Source organism: Colletotrichum tamarilloi (assembly GCF_030869305.1).
Source record: "Colletotrichum tamarilloi strain Tom-12 chromosome Unknown Scaffold_88.1, whole genome shotgun sequence".
Classification (NCBI taxonomy): domain Eukaryota; kingdom Fungi; phylum Ascomycota; class Sordariomycetes; order Glomerellales; family Glomerellaceae; genus Colletotrichum; species Colletotrichum tamarilloi.
In genome coordinates, this window is record NW_026849471.1 from 26,977 (window position 1) to 50,226 (window position 23,250).

General features: G+C 53.6%; 9 protein-coding genes across 9 annotated transcripts; 5 read left to right on the top strand and 4 right to left on the bottom strand.

Annotated features, from left to right (window-relative positions):
- Positions 1–1,780: 1,780 nt before the first annotated feature.
- On the top strand, positions 1,781–3,102 carry CTAM01_13078 (uncharacterized protein; the record flags this gene model as incomplete). The annotated part of the gene is made up of 4 exons (XM_060529083.1): positions 1,781–1,969; positions 2,017–2,190; positions 2,250–2,588; positions 2,665–3,102. The coding sequence occupies 4 exons, from the start codon at positions 1,781–1,783 to the stop codon at positions 3,100–3,102; spliced, it is 1,140 nt and encodes a 379-aa protein (XP_060376315.1).
- Positions 3,103–3,356: 254 nt separating this feature from the next.
- Positions 3,357–5,326, bottom strand: CTAM01_13079 (prephenate dehydrogenase; the record flags this gene model as incomplete). Its single annotated transcript, XM_060529084.1, has 4 exons — positions 3,357–4,402; positions 4,502–4,613; positions 4,690–4,750; positions 5,187–5,326. The coding sequence occupies 4 exons, from the start codon at positions 5,324–5,326 to the stop codon at positions 3,357–3,359; spliced, it is 1,359 nt and encodes a 452-aa protein (XP_060376316.1).
- Positions 5,327–5,828: 502 nt separating this feature from the next.
- CTAM01_13080 (RCC1 domain-containing protein) lies at positions 5,829–6,926 on the top strand (the record flags this gene model as incomplete). The annotated part of the gene is made up of 1 exon (XM_060529085.1): positions 5,829–6,926. The coding sequence occupies one exon, from the start codon at positions 5,829–5,831 to the stop codon at positions 6,924–6,926; it is 1,098 nt and encodes a 365-aa protein (XP_060376317.1).
- An 89-nt stretch (positions 6,927–7,015) lies between these two features.
- Positions 7,016–10,979, bottom strand: CTAM01_13081 (uncharacterized protein; the record flags this gene model as incomplete). Its single annotated transcript, XM_060529086.1, has 8 exons — positions 7,016–7,159; positions 7,223–7,836; positions 7,889–8,104; positions 8,160–8,307; positions 8,365–8,502; positions 8,567–8,697; positions 9,062–10,728; positions 10,801–10,979. 8 exons carry the CDS (start codon positions 10,977–10,979, stop codon positions 7,016–7,018), a joined length of 3,237 nt encoding a protein of 1,078 aa, XP_060376318.1.
- A 569-nt stretch (positions 10,980–11,548) lies between these two features.
- CTAM01_13082 (uncharacterized protein) lies at positions 11,549–11,755 on the bottom strand (the record flags this gene model as incomplete). The annotated part of the gene is made up of 1 exon (XM_060529087.1): positions 11,549–11,755. A coding segment is annotated over one exon (207 nt), but the record flags the coding sequence as incomplete, so codon positions are not given.
- A 1,781-nt stretch (positions 11,756–13,536) lies between these two features.
- Positions 13,537–15,348, top strand: CTAM01_13083 (alkaline phosphatase; the record flags this gene model as incomplete). Its single annotated transcript, XM_060529088.1, has 2 exons — positions 13,537–14,695; positions 14,768–15,348. The coding sequence occupies 2 exons, from the start codon at positions 13,537–13,539 to the stop codon at positions 15,346–15,348; spliced, it is 1,740 nt and encodes a 579-aa protein (XP_060376320.1).
- A 3,489-nt stretch (positions 15,349–18,837) lies between these two features.
- On the bottom strand, positions 18,838–19,461 carry CTAM01_13084 (uncharacterized protein; the record flags this gene model as incomplete). Its single annotated transcript, XM_060529089.1, has 1 exon — positions 18,838–19,461. The coding sequence occupies one exon, from the start codon at positions 19,459–19,461 to the stop codon at positions 18,838–18,840; it is 624 nt and encodes a 207-aa protein (XP_060376321.1).
- A 1,334-nt stretch (positions 19,462–20,795) lies between these two features.
- CTAM01_13085 (uncharacterized protein) lies at positions 20,796–21,283 on the top strand (the record flags this gene model as incomplete). The annotated part of the gene is made up of 3 exons (XM_060529090.1): positions 20,796–20,909; positions 20,969–21,032; positions 21,087–21,283. 3 exons carry the CDS (start codon positions 20,796–20,798, stop codon positions 21,281–21,283), a joined length of 375 nt encoding a protein of 124 aa, XP_060376322.1.
- A 643-nt stretch (positions 21,284–21,926) lies between these two features.
- CTAM01_13086 (ribosomal protein L34e) lies at positions 21,927–22,688 on the top strand (the record flags this gene model as incomplete). Its single annotated transcript, XM_060529091.1, has 3 exons — positions 21,927–21,964; positions 22,107–22,230; positions 22,500–22,688. 3 exons carry the CDS (start codon positions 21,927–21,929, stop codon positions 22,686–22,688), a joined length of 351 nt encoding a protein of 116 aa, XP_060376323.1.
- Positions 22,689–23,250: the final 562 nt, after the last annotated feature.

Genomic DNA, 23,250 nt, shown 5'->3' on the forward strand with positions numbered 1-23,250 from the left:
CAGCTGGGGCCTTGGGGGCGTACGGATACGACCTGGGCACGGCAGACTTCCACTAGAGGCAGACAAGCACGACAAGACAGGCCTCGGGCTGGGGGGGAAATTGACTGAATTGATGGGGGTGGTGCCGACGCTGGACCAGAGCTTCGCTGCTGCGAAATGCTCATTCGTCCTCCTCCGAGCAACACAACCGGGATGTTGCATGACGGGCTAGAGCTGGACGGAGCTGCAGGGGTGTATTCAAGAAGAGTGTCCCATTGGCTGCTCTCTACCAATGGCCCGAGGTCTGTTTTTTTCACCTTGGTCCATGAGTTCTGAGAGGAGGGGGAGGGACGGCAGCGGCCCAGAGAAAGACGGGCGGCACCGAATAGACAGATGCACGTCGCACGCCAGCTCATCCCCTCTCATGCACTCACGCACTTTACGCTATTACCTTATCCCAATCGAGTGGGAGGAAGTCCAACTCTGTTTGTCTGTCTGCACCTGCCGACCATCTTACCGCAATGCCGGGTTGACCCCGTCCAGTCGTCCCCTCACTTCAGCTAGTTTAATGACGAAGCTTCATGCTCTGCCCTCCCGGGTCGTCCGAAGATCATCCAAACGACTTTTCTTCTGATCCCGGTGCCAGGCTTTGCATCTCAGAGTCTGGATATAGTGTGTTTACAGCATCCGGCAACTAGGTTTCGTCAAACATCCTCGGCCTGTGCCGGGATTATCAGATGAGCCATGTCAAGCTGTATTTATCTATTCAACCACGCTTTACCTCCCAGGCCCTGCTTACCTCAATTCAAGACGGACCTTGCGTATAAAGAAGTAGGGGCCGTTTCACGACTGTCGACTGAATCCTGTACAGCCAGAAACGGTTCTTGCTCACTTGTGCTCATGATCGACATGGAATCGGCATGGTCATAAGTACGCACTAACGCATCCAATGTCAAAAAAGTACAGTGAGAATGCAGATCGATTATTTCAATCATAGGTCTAGTCACCGCGTACTCATTTAGTCGACGTGTGTGTCCGACCTTCATCCTCAACCACGTGCCAGAATGTCGGCGTTGAGTTCATGATGCCGTTGATTTCAAACTTGGTCTTGACGTTTCCATCTTGCTAGTTGTGAGAGGCGTCAAACAGAAAATAGAATCATTCGAAACGAAAATATGTGTCGCTTAGTGACCGTTGTTCAATTTGATGTCTTTGTCATCCAAGACACGGGACAACTAAACATATTACATCTTATTAAAGAACAGCTTTGACAAAGCTCATTGAACAACCGAACTACAATGTAAAGGAGTATGTCATAAGGCAAGACAACACAATCGTCTCACATCTCAAGATAGACATAGGCTTTATAACAGTCAGGACCTCAGAAACACAATTCTCTGAACACGACCTTAGGCACTTTTGATCATGAAGCAGTAGAACTTGAAGTGAAGTGTCTGCCTTACCTTGTGTATACCTCGTCGAACACTCAGGATTACATTTTAATTGGCTCTTCTTTCATCTCATGCATCTCATGGTGGAGGACGAGATGAAAGGTAGGTGAGTGAGTCGGGCGCTCCTTCCCACCATGAGCAACAGCTGTACCTGCCTCCCAAGTGCAATCACCAATATGGGCTCCCTCCTCCAAGTTCCTCAACATACAGTACTGAGCAAAAGTCACCTCCTACTACACCTTGCTCAATGACCACCGCACCTAGGAGTATCATCTAAACACCCATCCCCATCATCGGGCGGCTATCTCCTCGAGAATTGTGTGCCGCAACTTGGGCTGTCCGATATCAATATGACACCCCAGCCGACACACCGCCTGGCGCGTTCCTACGGCGCTTGCACACACGTCACAATGGTTCGAGTGTACAGCTACATCCTCAGATGCGATTCATGCGGTAATTACGGGCACTTCGGATGGCTGTACCGGTGTAGCCAGGACCAGGAGGAAATCTTGCGCAATTGTATCTCCAATGGCGAAGAGGTTAGCTCATGCAGCATCACGATACGAACATAGTACTGACACTCCAGGTCACTTTTGACGATATCGGTAGGCATCTGATTACTGCCGTTCAGCCGAGGAACCGCGGTCCGGAGAAACGATCAGGGAATGCTGCCAGCTTTCTCGAGGAGATGCCCCCGAGGGATATCACGACCACCTACACGACTGATCAACTTATGACTATCTTCAATCAACGGAAGCACGTACGTCAATCCAACACAAAATGCCTTATGCATTTGCTGATGCGCTTATTACCATCTAGCTTGGAGACGTCCTTCGTCGAGAATCTTTCCGAGCGAAGCCGGCACCTAATCAAGGCCACGATGGCACACATTCGTCCAGCACCTACGACCTGGACGACATTCTAGAGACCAACATGTCCGCTCCTTGGGTACCCAAGTCCAAAGATGAGTGTCAGTACAAGATCTGCTCGTACTGTCGCCCCGGCGGAGCAGACCGAGCGTTTATCAGTCTGGATGGTATCGCTAAGGGCAACATTCCTGCCACCGCAGCCACCGGCTACGGCTTCCACCTCTTTCGCGAGAGACCTGTGTGTAATTCTCAGTTGCTTGCCAACATTGGTCTTCGATCATCTTCAGGGGTGAGTGAATTTTCCTTGCTGCCGGCGAGGACCACCGTTCAACCGTTTTATGGACAACTTCTGACATTCTTTTCAGGCCTTGACCGGATCCTCTGCATCATCTTCAGATACCGGCAGATACATCAGCGATGCGCAGCTAGCGAGCCACTTGGCAGCGCAGCTCAATATCAACGGTCCTTCGTCACTCGAACCGCGACCAGTGACCCCTTACACTCTTCTTGTCCCACACGCCAATCTACCTCGATCCCCAGGGACCCCGAACCTCGCCGCCCAAGTCGAGAAGCCTTCCGAACCAAATGAAGACGACGCTTCGTGGCTGGACACAACGACTTCAACCACTACAAGTCTTCCGGCCGGTGTAAGTAGCCATCTTGGCGACGACGCCACGGAGATGGAGGCACAGGAGGAAGAACAGGGAAATTTCCTCGCACAGCCTCTCACTGTCCTGAACGGTGTGGCCGTCTTGGAAGAAAGCGTGGAGATGCATCAGCCGGATTTGATCACTCAGGTTTGAGAAGTCGACATGGCAAGAAGAGTAGCGGTGTTGGTTGCTCAGGCGTTGGATTGCACAAAAGGATTCCCCGGTTGCGAACAGGAATTGCCGATATTGCTTTCTGGTACGGCATATACCCCAATAGAGAGGTGGGCAGTAGACAAGTGTAGGACAAGCGAAGCTTGCCAAGGCTCTGTTAATCAATGAAAATCATCCATCATAACTATATTTCATGAGCTCTATCCCCATTCCCATCACACGCAAAACGAGTCTCATCAATCCTTGGTGCTCTCCAGCACAGCCTTCATCATGGCATTACCCACAGCCACGGCATCCTTAAACCGAGGCTGGAAGAACTGCTGCGTCGTCTCGAACCGGTTCTTCCACGTCTCAAAGTGACCCAGCGAAACGCACTCGGCCCACCCCCTCGCCGCGAACGTGAACTCGAGATCGTCGGAGCGGTAGGTGTGGTCCTCCACCGCCGTCCGCAGCGCGTCGTCGAGCAGCTCGCGGCTGCGGAATAGGTGCTCCGCGACGCCGAGCCACAGCCGGAACAGCGGTGTCGAGCAAATCATGTGGTCGTAGGGAACGATGCCGAGCTGCGCCCAGCAGTCCACCATGGCCAGCAGGCTGAGGTGGTTGTTTGCGCGCTGCGGCTCCGTCTGGTCCTCCTTTTTCCCGAGGGAGAAGCGCTCGAGGAGGTCCGGGTTCAGCAGGGGCCGGTCAGCCCACTTGGGGCTGCCGTCGTGGCCAAACACCTTTTCCTTTGCGGCGAGGACGCGGGCGCGGAGGGCGACGGCGTTGCCTTCGAGCATGAGCTTGTACAGGTCCGTGACGGAGCGGGCGAATTGGGAGATTTGCTTGCGGGCCTCGGGGTTGAGGATCGCGAGGCCGGCGTAGACGTGCCACTTTTGGGAGTAGATGCGCAGCATAATGTTGATTTTCACATTCTCCACGCCGCCGACGTAGCGCGACATCTCCCAGGGGAACTGGGTGTTTGCGTGCCAGGCCTTGCCCATGGAGAGGAAGGCGGCGTGGGTGACGGCCTGGGTGTCGGCGGTGATGCGGTCGTGCTCGAGGGCCGTGAGGTGGACGTGCTTGGAGCCGAGGACGGAAAGGACGGTCTCGACTCTCGCGACGGCGACGGCGGACGCGCGGTGGCCGATGATGACGAGGGGTTGGTTGCGCGGGTCGACGTTGGGGCCGTGGAGGGAGTGGCAGGAGACGATCTCGACGTCGGTGGGTAGGTGACGCTCAAAAGCTGTGATCTCCGGGGCCTTACAGGAGGTTTGGCCGCCGACGATGGCGCCGAGCTTGGTTGCTGGAGGATCATATTAGACTATGATGAGCCTCTCGTGGTTTGAGAATGGGCTCGGAAGCATGGGCAGAGATGGCAGTGGCAACGGGGGAAAGGTCATACAAGGTCCATACTGGGCGATCACGCGGTCAATGGCGGCAGCTTCAACGCTGTAGATGATGTAGTCGCTGGCGCGGGAGACGTAGTGGCCATTTCGGCAAATTTGTACATTGTTCTATCAAGAAACTGCTCAGCCGGGGTTCCCACGCTAGAAAGCGTGCGGCAGGGCAGGTCTGGTGGCATTCCCATACATTTCCAGAGAACTCTTCTTTCAGGCTCTCGTACTTTTCTTCCTGGTCACAAGCCATGATCCTGCCGACACCCGGGACGTCAGCCATCTTCCCCTTTCTTGCAGATCCTCCTCTTTTCTCTCCGACACAGTATAAACTGAGCGGGTGGTATAGCAAAGATAGGGCATGAAGCTATTGCAGATTCCTGAAAAGCTTGTTAGCTTCGCGGTTCTCCAAGATGCAAGTCATAGAAAAGAACAGAATGATTGTGAAGGTTCAGACAGGTAAAGTTTAAGGTAGCTAGGTGTATCATCATGGAAGGCCCTCAGCGGTACCCAGGGCCAGAATGGTTAACTGAGAATGCCTTGGGCGATACTCTAGCCAAATGCGCTCTTGTCATCATGACCAATGGGGAGATGTGGTGGTGTTGAAGGAGGATGTGAACAGAACGGGAGAAGAAGCTTACCAGAAGAATCGAATAGCGCAGAGGCCCAGCCAGGGAATGAACAATTACTCACTTCCATCCAGCGGCAGAAAGCCTCTGCGCGTACATCTTCCCCATGTCTCCCATACCAATCAGGCCAACCACGAAATTTTCCATTCCAGCGGGGATGCCGGCGGCGGCCTGAGGTGAAGGGAGAGCCGAAGAAGATGCCATCGTGCCGTGTGTGGAGTGCGCTTTTCCTATCAGGTTAGAAGATTTTCGTTGCGCAGGTGGAAATTAATCTTCTGCTGGAGAGGGCTGCAAAAGGTTCTACTCCAAGAGAAAACCTCTCACATCCTCACAAGCGACGAACAACTCTGGTGCAGAATCGAGAATCGAATCGTGACGCTGTCTGCAAGCACCGTCCTGCGAGAGTGTTGTGATGCGAATGATGAGAAGAAAAAAAAGTTGGCGGCCCAAGTTCCGCTTTTTGATCTTTGCAGCGCGGATCCATTGGCGGAGACGCGGGAAAGATTGGCCGAAAGGCCCTTCCATGGAACTGCTTAAATGCATGCGAGAAACTGGTGGGGGACGAATCTGCTTACTGCGATATTTCGCGGGGGTCCGCAGAAGCTACTAGCTACCTTACCAAGCTCAGGAAGCTCTCCTCGTCGAGAGAAAGCTCCCTCATCAGGCAAACCAACAGTATCATATCAAGGCGAAACATTTTTACAAGATGTCTGTCCTCTTCGCCGTTGGCTCCAACGGATCAGGCCAGCTCGGCATCGGCCACAAAGAAGACGTCTCCGTCCCCAAGCAAGCCATCTTCTTCCCAGAGGACACCGAATCGCCAGTAGTCAAGATCGCAGCAGGCGGAAACCACACCCTTCTCCTCACGAACTCTGGACAACTCTGGTGGAGCGGAGACGCGACCAGCGGCGCATGCGGCCTCACCTCAGCAGCAGAGACCGACGAGCCAGTGTTCCAACAAGTCCAGCTCAGCAAGGATGAAGCAAACGCCGCCCCGGCCACACCAGCCCTGATCGCCGCAACCTGGGAAGCCTCCTTCGTCGTCCAACAAGACGCCGAGGGGAAGAAGACCAAGATCTACAGCTTCGGCGCTGGACAAAAGGGTGAGCTGGGCCTCGGAGAGCTCCTCGTTCGTTCCCCGTCCGCCACCCTCTTCAAGGAATTCCCGCCGGCCGGGACCGAGATCGTAGACCTGACGGCGTGTATGGGTCATGCCGTGGTGATCCTGAGCAACGGCGACGCCTACGCCTGGGGCAATGTGCGCAAGGGCCAAGGCGGATCCCCAGAGGCGGTTGTCTACTCGCCGAGAAAGATCGAGGGCGTCGACTTCGAGGTTGAAAGAGCCGTCTGCGGAAAGGACTTTACTTGTCTGTTTGGAGCCTCAGATTCAGGAAAGCTGCTCGTTCTGGGTTCTGATAAATGGAACATCAAGTCCTCTGCGCCCATTTCTGTACCAGAGTGGACAGATGTCGGTGCAAGCTGGGGCAATGTTTATGTTCTGAAGAAGGACAGCGAGCTCATGGCGTGGGGAAGAGACGACCACGGACAGCTCCCGCCGCCGAGCCTACCCAAGTTATCAAAGATTGCCATTGGCAGCGAACATGTCATTGCTTTCACAGAGACGGGCGATGTGCTCGCTTGGGGATGGGGAGAGCACGGCAATTGCGGCCCGCAAGTTGAGAACAACGATGTCAAGGGACGGTGGAATGTCATTGCGTCGTCAAGATTTATTCCTCCTGGTTCTAAAATTGCGGGTATCGGCGCAGGCTGCGCGACTAGCTGGGTGACTATCATCACCGGTTGACAAATGGCGCAGACATGGTTCTGCCGGCTGAGGGCTATTCGAAGTCGGCACGGCAGCAACACCATCACACTGCCATCCATTCAAATAGATCATGGGCCTTGGTAGAATAAGCCCAGGCGCCTAACATCATCAAGGCGCTGTGTGGGCTCCAATCCTGCGCTACTGGCTGGAGTCGGGTCGAATTCGGCATTCTCTTCAGCGATTTTGCGGTCAAGGTGCATGGAAGAAGCGGTCTGAAGAGACATGTGGGTTAAGATCATGGTCCTAGGTAGATCGATCGGGCCAGAGAGACTTACGGGCTGATTACTATGATCCCACCCAAGTCTTGCATCCAAGTCTGGATCATCGTCCTCTTCGTACCTGACGGGCTCCCACGCCTGTTCGTCTTGGTCGTCCACAAACAGGCTTTGGGAAGCCATGGTTGCGGGAGGCGGTCGCTGTGATGGCCGCAAATCGAACAGTGAAGTGCGCGCGGCGACTCCACTCCGTGATACAGACGCCGACAGCGCTGGAGGCGGCATACTCTGCGCGGGTGGTTGCTCCTGGGGCTGCGGGGTCTCAGACGGCGCGGCACTCTGTCTTCTAGACGCGGCTTCGAGCTGTTGCTGCGGAGCCGCCTGGGCGCCCTTCGCCTTACCTTTCTTCGTCTTCTGGGCCGGGTTACCCTTCTCGCCGACCGTCATGAGCAGAAACTCGCAACTCATGCCGTCGCCGGGATAAGTGAACAGTATCGGACGCGCCGGATTAGAGTATCGAGCGGAGATGTGGTTGCCGGTGATGCCAGCGTGCTGGATAATGGCGCGGAAGTCCTTGACGCTGATAACGATGCGGAGCTTATCCTCGACTTCTATGTCTTCGAATTCGTCGACCTCAATGGCGATTGATGTGTGTAGTGGTTTCTTGAGAACCTCTGCATCTGATGTTAGTATACATAGACACATCCAAGGAGTTTTGGAGCCAACCGTCTCCATTTGTCGTCTTCTCTGTGTAGCATGTGAAGTTAACATGTTCGCCATCTGAGTTAATATCCAGAAGCTCGACTCCAGGACCAAAATGTTCCATCAGTTGCCTCAAAGTCCGCGACGGGATGGTCCAATGATGGATCGCTTCATCTCGGTCGAATTTGGCGTGCACTGGCACCGCAACCTCGAACGGCAGTCGATGTGTAGATGTGACACCTGAATCACTGATCAGTTACTTCTATGTCGTGCTGATCCAGGTTGATAAGCATACCATTCCGGAAAACTAGCTTCACGATGAAGCGACTCTTGACACCTGGTCCATCTTCAATAGCGACATCACAACGATCAATCGTGCTCTCCTTCTCGCGATCACGCTGAGGATCGCCACCTGCACGGCTTCGGAAGATGGAGGCGAGTGACTGTAGAACAATGAGTCTCTGGCAATATATATGTCAAAATTCCAGTGAGAATCATACCCTGGTATACAGCGTGCAGTAGAACTTGTCCCGGTACTGCGCACTTCCCTCGAACTGGTAGCGGGAGCAGAAGCGATTGGTGGTGAATGTGAAGCAGGAGTATGCCGACTTAGATGCATTGAGTGCTGTGAGGACCAACTACATGCAATTCGGTCAATATGCATGTTTGTCGTTTGCAGTGCTTGGACAATAGGTGACTGACCTTGTCCTTCTTGGCTTCTAGGGAGACCTCGTCACTGAACTTGTTCAGGCAGGCGAGTACGTCGCGAAAGGCAGCGACAGCGTCCTCGCTGAGCGTGAAGTTGAGGATAGCCATCGTGTCACCGCAGAAGTCTGGATTGAAGTTATAATATCATTGAAGCTTAGTCACAGATGTCAGGAAGTTCGATGTTAGTTCACTGCGTTAGGTTTGCTTCAATGTGAGAGGGGCGGTCGTCATAGGCGAAGCGCGTCAGGGCGCGTAAAGTGGTCGTGGGGTACTCAGGTACTGCGGGGCGGCTCTAAGAACGTAACTTCCCCAGAAATTCGAACGAAGCAGGTGCGCCTCATAGCTCCTGCGCCTTGACTCAACCTCACCTCATATTTCATCTCGATTTACTATAAACTCATGATTTATTCATCTACCAACTTACTCCAGCTATCAGAATTACTTCTCCGGCTATGACTTAGAGAAAACTCCTCCAAGCAATAGGCAGACCCGTGCTATGCATCAAGCCTGACCACGGCGCGTACGGCCCTGAGCCTCTAAGAAGCTGCAGCCCCTCAGCCGGGCCCCTGGCATCGCCCCAAAGCTGTACAAACATGCGCTCCTCTTCAGCCTCGTAGTCATTGCCCCGCCAGTGGCGTTCCCTTCCAAATACGGCCAGCCACTTTAACACCTGCTTCAGAGTTGCCGTCGCCGGGTCGTTAGTGGAAGGCACTATCTGGGCTGGGGCTCTCATTCCTCGGTACCAAGACCGCGGATCTTGTGCAGGGAGACTCAGCCTGAAGCCGCCAGGGCGCTGATGGCAATGCATGTAGCTGACCCAGTAGAGTATCTCGCGCGACGAGAACTTGGTGTGGCCTAGTACTGTCAAGCTGGTGAGGTGCTTGAAGCCTTCGAGAGCGCGGAGCGTCCAGGTCGAATTCTCGCCTTTTCGGCAGACAAAGGATAGCGTTTGGAGCTTCGGTACGTGTTTGGCAATATTATCAAGCGCACTGCAGTCCAGAGTGGAATATGTATGCAGCCGCAGATCCCGAAGACACGGCATGGCTGTCACTGCTTTCATGACGAGCTCGCCTCGTTCTTTCGACCTCGAAGTAGGGTTGACGAGGCCTTCTTCAGAGCACTCGGCTAAGAAGAGATACTCGAGCTGCTGCGTTTCGAGTGCTTCATAGAAGTCTTCGTAGCATCCCGTCGAAAAAATGTGTAATCTGCGTAAACGTAAGTAGGGAAGAGCATCAGCAACAGCGGGAATGAGGTCTGGAAAGCGGAAGAGATGGAGGCTGCGAAGAGCCTGGCAAAATTTGAGCCAGTCTGTAACCTTGCTGCGGTTCTCTTCTGCCCATCTTTTGAATCTCAAACGATTTTGAGGCGAGGGCTGGTAGTTGAAGCTGAGGGTCAGTGATGTCAAGTTTGTCAGCTCAAAGAGTCGATACAACTCGAAAGGAGGGCGAACTACGAATTGCAAAGTTAGTTCCTGTAGACAAGTTTGCTGCGCAATTGCTGCCAAAAGCGGCATCTGCGTCTGATTGAGGGAGCAGTCGAGCGAACGCAACTGAGTCGGCGGCAGCTCCGAAACGAAATCTGCAAAGGAAGCAATCTCAGAGTCATCAGCCTGTACCACTGATATCTTCGTCAATATTGGCAGATGCGTCGTGATCAATGCGGCTGCAGATTTGTCCAAGTCATCGAGAAAGACGAGGGAGAGACTTTCCAGCTTCCTAAAGGTATGAATGACTGGCTGGACATTCATCCACCAGTCTGCCGTCAAGCTCTTAAGCATGATGTTTAAGCCTTTTTCTGTGGACATTTGAGCCAGCTTGCGGAGGAGGCGATCTCCAAAGCATCCGATGCTCGGGGTTTCGGCAGTGACATGGTTCGCCGCGACAATGCTTTGATCAGTCGTGGAGCCGGGGTTCTGCTGGGCAGCCTCACGGTTCACAGCAACGAACCGCTGGTCGGGGAACGGTCTGCACCCGTGGACTGAGAGAAAGTTGAGAAGGTTCAGATGGCGTATGTAAAGCAGGTACGGGTGGTAGGTAGCAGGGAAGGCTTCGTTCGCGTCTGGATGCTCCTCGCACACCAACATGTTGGCAGACAGATTCGCCCAAAGGCTTTCTGTAGCCTCTCCGCCCCAATATCTAGGAGGGCAGAATTGCGCACTGGTGCCTGGTTAGTGGACAATTCTTTGATGGGGAGGATAGGCATCATTTATTCTAGGGGTCTTTGCTTACCTGTAGAGGTGTCGAGCCGCTAGCTCAGACAGTTCCTTGTTGAGACGAGTGCAATTCGCCAGAGAACCATGGTCTCCTCTCACAGCAAGCTGCTCGAGGATGATGTCCCAGATGCCAGTGTGAAGGGCTGGCTGAGCAGTCGTTGCTGTCATCGCTGGAGTGCTGGAACTTGCGTTCATGGTTGCGTGAAAGGGGTAGGTAGTGTCTTTGGGCAATGATAGAATGCTTTGTGCAATATGCTTTGAAAATTTTCTTCCACATGGTCGGGCTGAACGTCCTTTTATGTATTTAAATCATGGGGCTTCGTGCGAAGTGAATCGGTGACGATATGTCAAAGTATACCTCAACGCAAAGAAGTGAATGATGAGGTAGACGAGAACAGAATCTCCTCTGTCAGACCTAATAGGAATACTCGAATTGCTGTGAATTGATCAGAAAATGGCTTGCTTCTCTATTTCCGGGTCAACTTCTACGCAGCAATAGTACATATAGTGACCAGTCTAGGAACCCACTATGTTGTAGAATAGTAAGAAGTTGCAAGACGGGCCACGGAAAAGTAGGTCCCAAGATCTCGTCGGTAAGGCACATAATACATATAGGAGTTTGACAAAGAACCGTCTGATCTGCTCTTCAACTTCGACTCGTATGTTTGTTTCGCTTGTATGACGAGAACGTTCCGTAGTCGTTCACTCCGTGCCTCTGGGCCTCTGCTGGTCGTTTCGCTATACGACCAGCCGTCTTGTCGAGGTCATCTAGACTGAAACTTTGAAGTGGAAAATAAGCCGAGTGTCATCTGGCCCGGACACTCTGAAAGGAGTCTCAAAGAGCGCACTTCCCTGCCAAACGGCTGATTTCCCCATACGTTGCAGCTCTTTGAAGATTCGATGGCACGAGGTATCAAAGAGAAGAATAAAATTGTGCTAACACTTGGAAACGGGTAGAAGGTAACTACACATAGTGATGGTAGCCAATACGACCTTGACCACAACGTAGTATCCCATTATCCCATCCACTGCCAGAAGGCGTCAGCACCTCCGCAACCAGTATTTCTCTAATTTACCTACTATCTCGAAGTTATTTATAGGCAGATATAAGGAAATTGCTGCTAAGTAAATAGGTGATTCATTATCACCCATCATAAGTGTTAAATATATATGTGTACCTTAACGCTATCTAACAATTGTTATGATGTAGGTGGAACGCCAATAAAGATTCAACCTCCATTGTCGAAGGATAAGAGGGCAGGTGAGCTCATAAGAAACGTAGGAACTCAAGATGTAAGAGAATCTGCTAAGCTTAGGGGCTCTTCAGTATATTTATTCGGATGCAATCCGTACTTACTAAGCTTTGTTACCGTATTCTTCACAAAAGGTTTGCGGCACACCGCAGATGACATGTCGCAAACAGAAGCCTGCCAGGTAGGTCCTTCTCATTCTCAGCGTGGAGAGTAGCTTGGGTTGAAGATGGCTTCCGATTTCATCTTCCACACATCATTGTGCCATTTCAATGGAGAACAGAAATACGCTAAACCAGCCTGTACAGTTGAAAAGAAGGCATACAAATCACAACAGCAGACTGCCTTCATTTTTTCTAAATCGATACTCACCGCCCTCGAGACATGGTGAGAGAGATGATCGGAGACACCCGCAACAAGGTTCCATCGGGCCCAAAAGTTCAAACCACGAAAATGCCATGTGAATCAAACAAAAGCCCCTCTGCCTGTCCACCGAGATTTACGATCCAATGAGATGTGAACCATGACCAACGGCAGCTAGTTGATCCTAACCACGTTCGGTATTCCGAGCATGAGGAGGGGGGGAGTATAAGCGATATGAGTGTGTGTCCCCTAACCTTTCCCCGCAGATGCTCGCCCACATGATCCAGTCTAAGCCAACGACAAGCAGTCCAGCTGACAGCGCGGGCGAGATCCCTTGGAGGGCCTTGGAGGGAAGGCTTGTGTGAGGCTCAGCCCAGACCGCATCGCGGGACCAATCCCTTTACTCGCAAAAGTTATCCAATATGTCTGTCCGAATCAAGCTTGCCAGTATCTAAGGTTCTGGGGGTGAGATGGCACCTGTGACCACGGGATGACAAGGCGGGCGTGATGTCACAGCACATGCCCGGAATGGTGGGGTCCCCTGGGGGAGGAGCCACCCAACCAGTCACATCTCTCAAAGTTACTCCAAACGGTCCCCCAAAGCTCCAAATGAACGCGTCGGGATTGGTAGGATTGGTAGGAGACGGTGAAGCCCTGCAACGAAAGAATGAGACCGTGACCCATTTCCCAAAGTGGACGAGAGTCAGACACCACTGAAGCTATCCCCCAAGGTCATCAAGGTCGTCAAGGTTATCGACGGGGTGTTATCGTGCTGCAGGGCACGGAACTTGGAAGCCATAGTGGAGGGGCTGCCTGTCCTGGCTCGGTTCCGTCATCTGAAAAAGGATCCCAGCCCAGCCCCCCGTCACTTACCTCAGGTACCTGACCTTATCAACCTGGGCAAGAGTCAGCTTCCAAACCATCCCAGCTTCACCTGCGACAGGAACTGAAGCGACGCGAAATCCCTTCCCTGCTTGCGTTTGCCACGCAATAGAGGACCTACACAGTAGAGACGTTTCCAAGATGGTAAGCACAAAACAAAACTTTACCCCAAACTCACATCTATCAAACAAAAGACACCTCGCGGTCGCAAAACCAACCACCTTGGAGCTTAAATCGCAAACTGGGGGTTAAACATCATGGCTAATACCGCAAACACGCAGTCTTCCGAACGGACGCCCCTGATTAACGACCGCCGCGAAGGCGACGACAGCGACGACTCCTCCCGGACGCCCCCAGGCCCTTCGCGCCTCCGCGAAATCGTCCTCTTCGCCTGGGCCCTCCTCGCCACGGCAGCGCTCATCGTCCTCGCAGTATGGACCCAGCACCGGAGCTCGACAAAGTTCCCCAGGCCCACTGAGGGCAAGCGCAACCTCATCTTCATGGTCTCGGACGGCATGGGCCCGGCCTCGCTCTCTCTGACGCGTAGCTTCCGCCAGCACGTCGAGGGCCTCCCTGAAGACGACGTCCTCACCCTCGACAGGCACTTCTGGGGCTCCTCCCGCACCCGCTCCTCAAACTCCCTCGTCACCGACAGCGCCGCCGGCGCCACCGCCTTCTCCTGCGGGAAAAAGAGCTACAACGGCGCAATCTCCGTCCTCCCCGACTACGAGCCCTGCGGCACCGTCCTCGAGGCCGCCAAGCGCGCCGGCTTCATGACCGGCCTCGTCGTCACCACCGACATCACGGACGCCACACCCGCCTGCTTCGCCAGCCACGTCCTCACCCGTGCCATGAACGACGACATCGCCCTCCAGGAGGTCGGCGACGGTCCCCTCGGCCGCGTCGTCGACATCATGCTCGGTGGTGGCCGCTGCCACTTCCTCCCCAACGGCACCGACGGCAGCTGCAGACTCGACAACACCGACGTCGTCAAGAAGGCCCAGGACGAGTTCGGCTGGACCTACGCTGGCGACCGCGCGGGCTTTGACGCCCTCGAGGGCGGCGAAAAGGTCTCGTTCCCCCAGCTCGGTCTTTTCGCCCACTACGATATCCCCTTTGAGATCGACCGCCGCAACATGAGCGACGTCTACCCGAGCCTGAGCGAGATGGCCGCTACGGCACTGCGCGCCCTCGAAAAGGCCACGGAGAACAGCGACAAGGGCTTCTTCCTCATGATCGAGGGCAGCAGGATCGACCACGCCGGCCACATCAACGACCCTGCCGCCCAGGTCCGGGAGGTCCTCGAGTACGACAAGGCTTTCAAGCTCGTCTCCGACTTTGTCAAGGACAGCAAGACCGAGTCCCTCTTGGTGGCCACCAGCGATCACGAGACCGGTGGCCTCGCTACTGCTTTGCGTAAGATTCTAATTCTTGTTTTCGTCCTCATCAAAAAGCATGTCTGCAGCCAGCTAACTACGTGATCAACAGAGGAGCCCGGACACCTCCCCGTCTACAACTGGTACCCCAAGGCCCTCGCAAAGGCCTCCGCCTCCGCCGAGCTTCTCTCCAAAAAGTTCCTGCAAAAAGTCGCCTCCACCAGCGGCAAGACCTTGAACAAGGAGGAGCTCAAGCAATGGGTCAACAAGGAGCTCGTCGTCCCCGGCCTCGGCATCGACAACGCCCACCCGGAGGAGCTCCAGGCTCTCGTCGACCACCCCGAGGTCTCGGTCCAGACCTTCGCCGCCATGATCAGCCTCCGCGCCCACGTCGGCTGGAGCACCCATGGCCACACGGCGCTTGACGTCAACGTCTACAGCACCGGCGGAGACGAGGCCCAGAAGATCCGCGGCAACGTTGAGAACACGGACGTGGGCAAGTTCCTCCGCGGGTACCTCAAGGTCGACGTCGACGCCATCACCGAGGAGTTGAAGGAGAAGATGAACAAGAAGCAGCTCGGCGCCATGAACCTCCAGCAGCAGCAGATAGCGGCCCTGGCTGAGGACCCCAGCACCTGGAGCCAACCCCAGGGCTTGGAGTACGCCCACCTGGTAAAGGCAGGAGCTGCATAAGTTGAGCTTTCTTAGCATTGGGAGGTGGCAGACCAGAGTCATGAAGTAGAGGGGCAGGACATGGGGCATGTGGCATTACTGGAGTTAACGGAGGAATTGATTTTTTTTTGAGCATAGGGGCATGATGTCCCCATTTGCTGGAACATGACCTAATCATAGCAACAAACGCGCGGCTATAGAGCAATGTATACATATCACATGAATCGAGATATTGAAGTCAATTGTTTGTTCGGGGCAACGTGTGTCCCTCACCGCAACCCGCAAGCACGGCGACATCCATACACGTCGCGAGCCATGGCCACAACATGGCTTAAACTCAACGGCGAATGCATGAGGGCACAATCACGTTCCGTACAAGACTTGTCAGCTCCAAAATTATCTACTACCCTGCATCAGACTCTTCGGGTGCATTGCCCGGGGTCAAGTTCAGCCCTGTGAGGACGAGTGAACAAAGACTGATGGCCTGACTCCTACCACCGCACTCGGATCATTTGCGGCAGGTAGATTGCATGAGTGATGTTGTCTCGAAGCTCTTGATTCCCCTCTCTCACCTGAGCTGCGTGCATCCAGCCACCGGAGCATGATTGGAGGGGCCGCCGTTTCGGCGGTTGGCTCGCTCGTTCTGGGACATCAAAGAGACTCTGACAGCTTTGCAGCTAGCCGCAAAATCCCGTAAGGAAAATGGGAACCACGCGGAGGCGGCCATATTCGCCTAATTATGAAGATTTGGATATGTGATGTAATTTGTTGCTGGCGCAGTAAATGTGATGAACCATGCTTGCTTGGCCCTCGGTAGCACGATCTCATCAGTCTGGACCAGCCGCTCTCGTCCATTTGACTTGACCCCTGCCATCAAACTGGGAGGGGCTTTGCGTATGTTTGTTTGTCAATCGTACTAGCCGAATGCGAGATGCGAAGGTGAGAAGGGCCACGGCCGCCACGCCGCTGGCTGCTGTTGGTGGAGAGGAGGGTGAGGGAGAGAAGAGAGAAGACCGTTAGTTGTGGTGGGTTCCCTGGCACCCTGGGTACACGATCCATGGTTACCATTGTTTCCGGATCTCCACTGCATTGGCAAAGCAAGGGCCAGAGTTGAATGATACAGCCTTGATGCAGAGCCTCTTTTCTTCGGCCGTATGCCAGATAGGCAAATGCCTGCCTGTGCGCTTGATGATGTGACGAAGTGCACGGCAGGTAATAGTGGAGCAAGAAAATCTAAAGCTCTGCAAGGTGGCATCCTACATCGAGTCTCGATTCCAAAAGATTCCGGAGTTTCCTCCTTGTTGCGGACGGAGGGCTGCATTGAACGTCGCCTTGCCATGCAATTTGGCTCCGCCAGTCGTTGGCGATTTCAGCAGCTCCGCATTTCTTTGGCCGGCCTTACGGCCATTGTTATCGACAATGGGCGGGGATCGACGTGTTGTCGAATCCTGTTATTCGCAGCCAACCGACGTGCTGTCCACTGAAGGCCTACCTATGCCTGTCTGTGGTTGATCCAACCCAGCTGGCTTTCGAGGACAATGGCAAGTGGCTTGCAAACCCGTTTTCAAGATGGAACAAGAACACCCTTTCGTCAGCAAGGCCCTGCTCGCCGGAAAATCTCTTATTTACAGCCCTGTCAAGTTTTTTTCAACAAGCTTGCAGAGTCCGAGATAGCCCCTGTCGACGAGAAGGCAATGCGGCCTATGCCTAAACCGTGGTGCTGATAGCTGCCCCGATTGTTGCTGCAGTCAGTCGTTACGAATAAGCAATTAGAGATCAGTGACTGTCCTTGTGTGACCCAACCTCGTTCCCCCCTCATCCCGAGGCTATGGACGCACTATGCCTAGGGAGCAGGCATGGAAGGATTGGGTATTAATCCATAAGTACCCGTGTCAGCACGTACCTTTAGACAATAAATAGACCCGTTAGCGGCCGTTTCCCGGAATGGGAATCCTATCGTTGCAAAATTCCATAGATGGACTGTGCGTCTTGACCAGTTTTGCTGAAGCCTAGGAGGAAATGATCATGGACCTTGGCAACAGGATGCAATCTGACGGCAAGTAAGGCGGCATCGCCAAAGTTGTCAGGCTGTGTAGCATGTGAGATGCATGTGCCAGCAAGCGCCCCGATCGATCTCAATCAAAGAAAGGTGGGTGGTTGTGGTCACTGTACTGAACAAATCTGCATGTAGCACTTTCGGACGAAGGTTAGCCAAGGTAGCCAACAGGCATGCCAATCCCTAGCTTGCCAATGTAATGCGTCGAAGCATTTTGCGTCCACAGGAAGCACATCTCCAAGGCGGAGACTCGTGATATGTAAGTTAGACCAGCCAGAGCAGTTTGGCCCGAGCAACGACATGGGGTCTTCTCCTTAGAAATCGTCAGGATCTGAGAGCAAGCCGAAGAGCGCGGGGAGCGGAGATTGATAGTGGGCGGAGAGCGATCCGCGGTCCGTCACTTCGCAATGTTGCCTCGAGGGCCAAGGGTTGTAAAACGCATCTGGTGGCGTTTTCTGCCGGCCGGCGCGCAGGTCTTGATTAGGAACATTGTTTGCTTGCACCAAGAAAGGAAACCAACCAGAGCTTGTCATGGGTGTGTGTGGGATCTGGCCTCACAGTGTGTGCAATGCGGACGTGCGAAGTTGGATTCCGATGTGGGAGTTGATACTGTGTCCGCGGACTGGACTCCATTCCAGGGCGAGGCAGCTCGTATAAGTCGTCGAGATGCAGGTTCGAGATTCTGGGAGGAAACTTGGCAGAAGACTGAACAGCGTACATACGATTGTCGAGGCAAAAAATGTAAATGAAGTCAGTCTCGCTAGGTATTGACTTAAGGGCAGCGTCTGACAAGGTGCTCCTGTTACGTCATTCTTCGGCCTATCGCTTGCTTCTACGAGGAAGGTGGTCCTGCATGCAACGAGGAAAAGAGCGATGATCACGAAATGGAGCTTTACCATCCCGAATAACACTCCAACTGGAGCCATGTGTGTGCAGGGTAACGCTGAAATGCGATGATCCTATGAAACACCCAAAAGGGCAATGCTCACTATAGGTTTTGGACCTCATTGTCCGCCAAACGTGTCTGAACCGCAAAACAAAAAAGCCGCCCTCCCGTAATATCGCACAGTCTTCATGAGAAAAAGTATCCTCTCTCAGGGCCCTACTCCCAAACCTGCGACCGATGCCGCTCCTTCGCACTAGAACCATGGAAAAAACATGAAAATCAATGTGTCCGAAAACGCCCTGGTCCCCGTCCAACGCCGTGATAACATGATTTGTCCCGCCAAACCTGCCTTGGCTCGTCTCCTTATCCACAACCACTTTTTGCGAGAGGTGAGTATCGTGCATTTGTCGACGCGTGATCCTCTTTCCAATCCAGCGCATTTTCAGAGCGAACGCTAGTGACCGAGGATTCTTGTGATGCCGAGGCGTGGTCAGGCATTAGACGTCCACACGAAGTCCTCGGATAAATCCGAAGCCTTGAAGCCCGACTCGTCAACCGGGTCACTCTCCTACATAACCGAAGATGATAGGAGTCGAGCATCGACATCGTCCATGGGCAGCTCCATGCTTCCACGCGCCTCCATGCCTTGCAACCGCGACTCCATATTCTGGAAACGAGGCTCGTAACCACCCGCGCGATTCTCGAGATTCTCTAGGCGCTTGTTCATCGTGTCAAGAGCTTGTTCGATACGACCGAAGCCTTGGTTCATGTCGTGATTGAGGCGATCAATCTTGTTGGTGAAAGAACGGATCGATTGGGCGAGAGGGGTGTTTTCCTGTCCGGGAGGGGCGGTCGCGATGCGAGGCTCGTGATTGTGACTGCCCTCCTGAACAGCAAAACGCCACTGGTTTCCGAGCTGGACCTCGCAGACGGCCTTTGCGCGCCACGGGCAGTCGACCTTGCGCGTCGATGGGTTACGCTTCTTAGCGGTGCTGCTGTACTTGACGCCGCCGCGGTCGCAAACCAAGTCGTAACGGGTAGGTTTGCCATCGCGGTAATTCGAGGCGCGCAGCTTGACAACTCCATATCCTTGGTCTTTTGCGACGCGCTGAACCGATGTTAAAAGGTCTTCGAAGGTCCGGAAGATGCCCTCGGGCGGTGGTAAGAGCGCAGGCGGAGGCGCATTCGACATGACGACGGAGGAGTCCAGCTTGACGGTTGTGAAGGGTAAGTGGGGGAATGGAATCGGTGGTCGACGGATCCGGGGGAGTAGCGGACGCGTCAGAAAGTAGAAATGGGGGGGCAGAGAAATGAAGATGAAGATGAGTTGAGTGCGACAGCTTTTTGTTGGCGATGATATCCGTACTTCTTTGGGTGAATGGCTCTCCTCAGAAGGGCTGCAGCTAAGTTATCTGGTGACGGAACGGCAGGAAACACGGAGAGGTTGGAGTCAGAGAATTCCAATCCGCACGGTCTGAACTAGGTTGGCAGTTAATCCGCTCTCCGGCTAACCTTTTTAGCGAGGGTCAGCATCCAGGATCCAGCTGCAAGCCGCCCTAGTGTCCAGGGCTTGGCATTCACGCTGCACGTACCTCAGGTAGGGTATCCAGCGTTTGTATTGAGTATCCGAGAGAGTAAAAGGGATGCTTGCTGGCAATGCACACAATCTTTTCTTGCTGGGTTGACGGTGATGGATCATGTGGGGGAATGAGAATGGCTGGAGGTAAAGGACATGCTCTTTTATGTATTCCGCTTCTTTTCTCTTTTCTTCCAGAGATTGATTGCCTGGCCGGAAAGCAAGCTGCACCTTCCGCCTCGGACTCGACATACATGTTCACGTGACCAATCAACGGCCAGGTTGAGTGAACGTCCGGGAATGGTAAGGAACCTGGTACGCCTGGCAAGGTGTCCTGGCCCCCGGGTGCGTTGCACCGTGATAGGTAGGCGAGATGTACTGGCCCTGCGGGAATAGTGGGGATAGCTACTCCAGAGAATAACGCACCAACCACCTTGACGCGCTGCTGGGAAAGTCTGCTGGGACCCGATTCTGGCCCTGGCCCATGCTTCCAGGTTCCATGGATGCGCTGCACCTGCGCCGCGTACTAGACGTTGAAGACATCACCCCAATCAATACACACAGTATCTCCGGCCTGCTTCCCGTACTCCTTTTTTGTACCCCGACCAGCACCACGCATGACAGTGTGAGTGGAACGTTTGCCTTACAGACTGTGCCATTTGAGGTGTTCGCAAACACAGATCCAGCATTTGCCTTTCTTGGGCCACCTTTCGGCCGTGATTGCGCGTTGCGCCTCGAGCCCTCACTCGGCACTCATCCATCCAACCTCGCCGGTCTGGTCGTTGAAACGCCTCGGTCCGTCAATTCGACTCTCCGTATTCGATTCCCGACCCAAACATACCACACCGCCTACCCGCTAGTCTGCCGACCGATTCGACCCTTCCCTTCTTTCGTTCTCCTGCGCCATGGTCTGATAGACCCCTGCGCTTCTCCGACCAACTTACACTACCATGGCAAACAACGGCCCAGCTATCAAGAGTGAGCCTGGTGCTCCAGACTCTGAGGCGTGGGATGAGGAACGTCTTGAACATGCTCTAGACGAGCTCAAGCTCTTGCATGTCAAGGTTTGTTGCCCCTTAGCGCAGGTTGATACCTCAGATCGCAACACTGACCTCTTGCAAAGCTTCGCGGCTTACGAACGACGATACCTCGAATGATGGAACCTTTGTCCGTCAAACAACCAAGTCGTACGTCTGGAGCCTATCATCACATGTTTCTTTCACTGACGTTATGTTATCCAGCTCAGATCACGTTCCAAGCGTATATGGAGTCGGTGGCTGCGGCCAAGAAGGAAGTGCAAGACTTTCAGGACTTGAGAAAGAGCGAGAAGATCACGAATATTATGGAACATGCCGCACAACGCCGTAAAGAGGAGCCTAATGGCATCAAAGCATGGCGTACGACAGACCACCCTGACTGGACAACGACAGACTCATAGCGCTGTATTTCATCTTCAGGTAGATATATCAGCAGTTTTGGCGTTACGGCGATTATTACGCGGGAAGCGGGTTGATTTTGGGTACATCACGGCTTGATGGTGCATATATGAGCAGATGCTTGGGGACCAGGGCTTTAGTGGCCGATTGCAAACAAGCTGAAGGGTATATTCACGAAAGTGATGGAGAGAAAGCAATTAGAATTTCAGTTGAATGTGAAATGCGATAACACAAGGCTAGTCGATATCTTGCCTATGAAGCAAAGAATCACCAGTGAGGCTGGCTTGGCTGGATTCTGGACTCAAATCAAGCTCAGGAAATTACTGCTGCCGTTTGGCACTTTTAGTTGGCAGGCTGCGGGTCACATTCCCCCTCTCCATCCAATTGGCCGTCAACAGTGACTGTCAATGATTTCAGGTCCAAAAATTGTTAGCGTGCCTAGCACGTGAGTTGGGCTCAGTCCGGGGCTTTCCAGCTGGCAGCAGCCACATGTGGCTTGCCACCCACTGCCCCCGCCTCATTGGTCGCCTAAGCGGGCTCTATCTCGTCTTTCCACCCACACAAAATTTCGAGAAAGCACGAAAATCCGCTCGCGATCCCCGACTCTCAACTAACCAACCCGCAGCCCGCAGCAAATCAGTCACAATGGCCGGAAACCGTGTCCAGTACCGCCGCCGTAACGGGTGAGTGATTCTTCCTAGAGATATCGCATACGATCAATTCAACGACCGAACGACGTTATTCTTTCCCCGCGATCGTGAAAAAAAATGTTACATGGTGGATAGATAGGGAAAAGAGGCTGACTTGGAAAATTTCCGTGTGCAGCTACAACACCTCCTCCAACCTCACCCGCATCGTCAAGACCCCGGGTGGTGAGCTGAGAATCCTTCACATCAAGAAGCGCGGTACTGCCCCCAAGTGCGGTGACTGCGGTGTCAAGCTCCCTGGCGTAAGTTCGAACCCTACACCGAAGCCGAAACGAACGATCCGAGAAGCCATCTGAGAGAGTGCGGAACTGCGGGATGTTGTTCGGTCATGGTCATGGATGTCCTTGGAGAGGGGCACACCTTGTCTCGAGGGGTCACACCGAGGCTGGTTGGGTATAAGGACGCATGACTCCTGAGGAACCGGCGCTCCCAGATGGCAACGACGAACTTTTGGCTTCGACTCGGAGTGTACCAGAGCCAAGCAGACGGCATGCTAACAAGACCGCGATAGGTCCCCGCCCTCCGCCCCCGCGAGTACTCCCAGATCTCCAAGCCCAAGAAGACCGTCCAGCGCGCGTACGGTGGCTCGAGATGCGGTAACTGCGTCCGTGACCGTATCGTCCGTGCCTTCCTCATTGAGGAGCAGAAGATCGTCAAGAAGGTTCTCAAGGAGCAGAGCCAGAGCGAGAAGAAGAAATAAACCCGACACATCTCTTCTTGGTCACGTCAAACACAACACTGGCAGGAATGGGAATAAGGGGTTGGTTCATTGCTTCGGTGTTCATTAGGGCAAAAACAGCATGATACAAAGGATCGTCGGGCCACGAGGCGGATTGAAACGGTTCTTCTTGCCGACGCTGTCGTTAGGGCACTGTTAGGCCTCGATACCTGAATGAAAACGGAAATCGAGCCCTTCAACAACACAATTCTTATTGGTCATGTGGGATTCCCGTTCGTTTTTCTGTGACGGACGACAACTCCGCGGTGTCTGGTCGTGGCGCCCAAAAAAAGTGGTTTACTCCCGAGATCTGGATTATGACAGCGAAATTGAACTTTTCTCGCCTTTACGGATGACAACTGTGTTTGAGAAGCAAAATCCATGTTCATGGCCACATCGATTAGCAGTCATTCGCTACCTATTATGGTGGCGCTCGTTTTGCGTTTCCCTAGTTAATACTGTTCGTGCTTGAGGTAGTCAAACATCCCACCTAACCCAGTAATCATGACGTTCAAGACAATGAGGCATTGCACCCCGGGGGAAA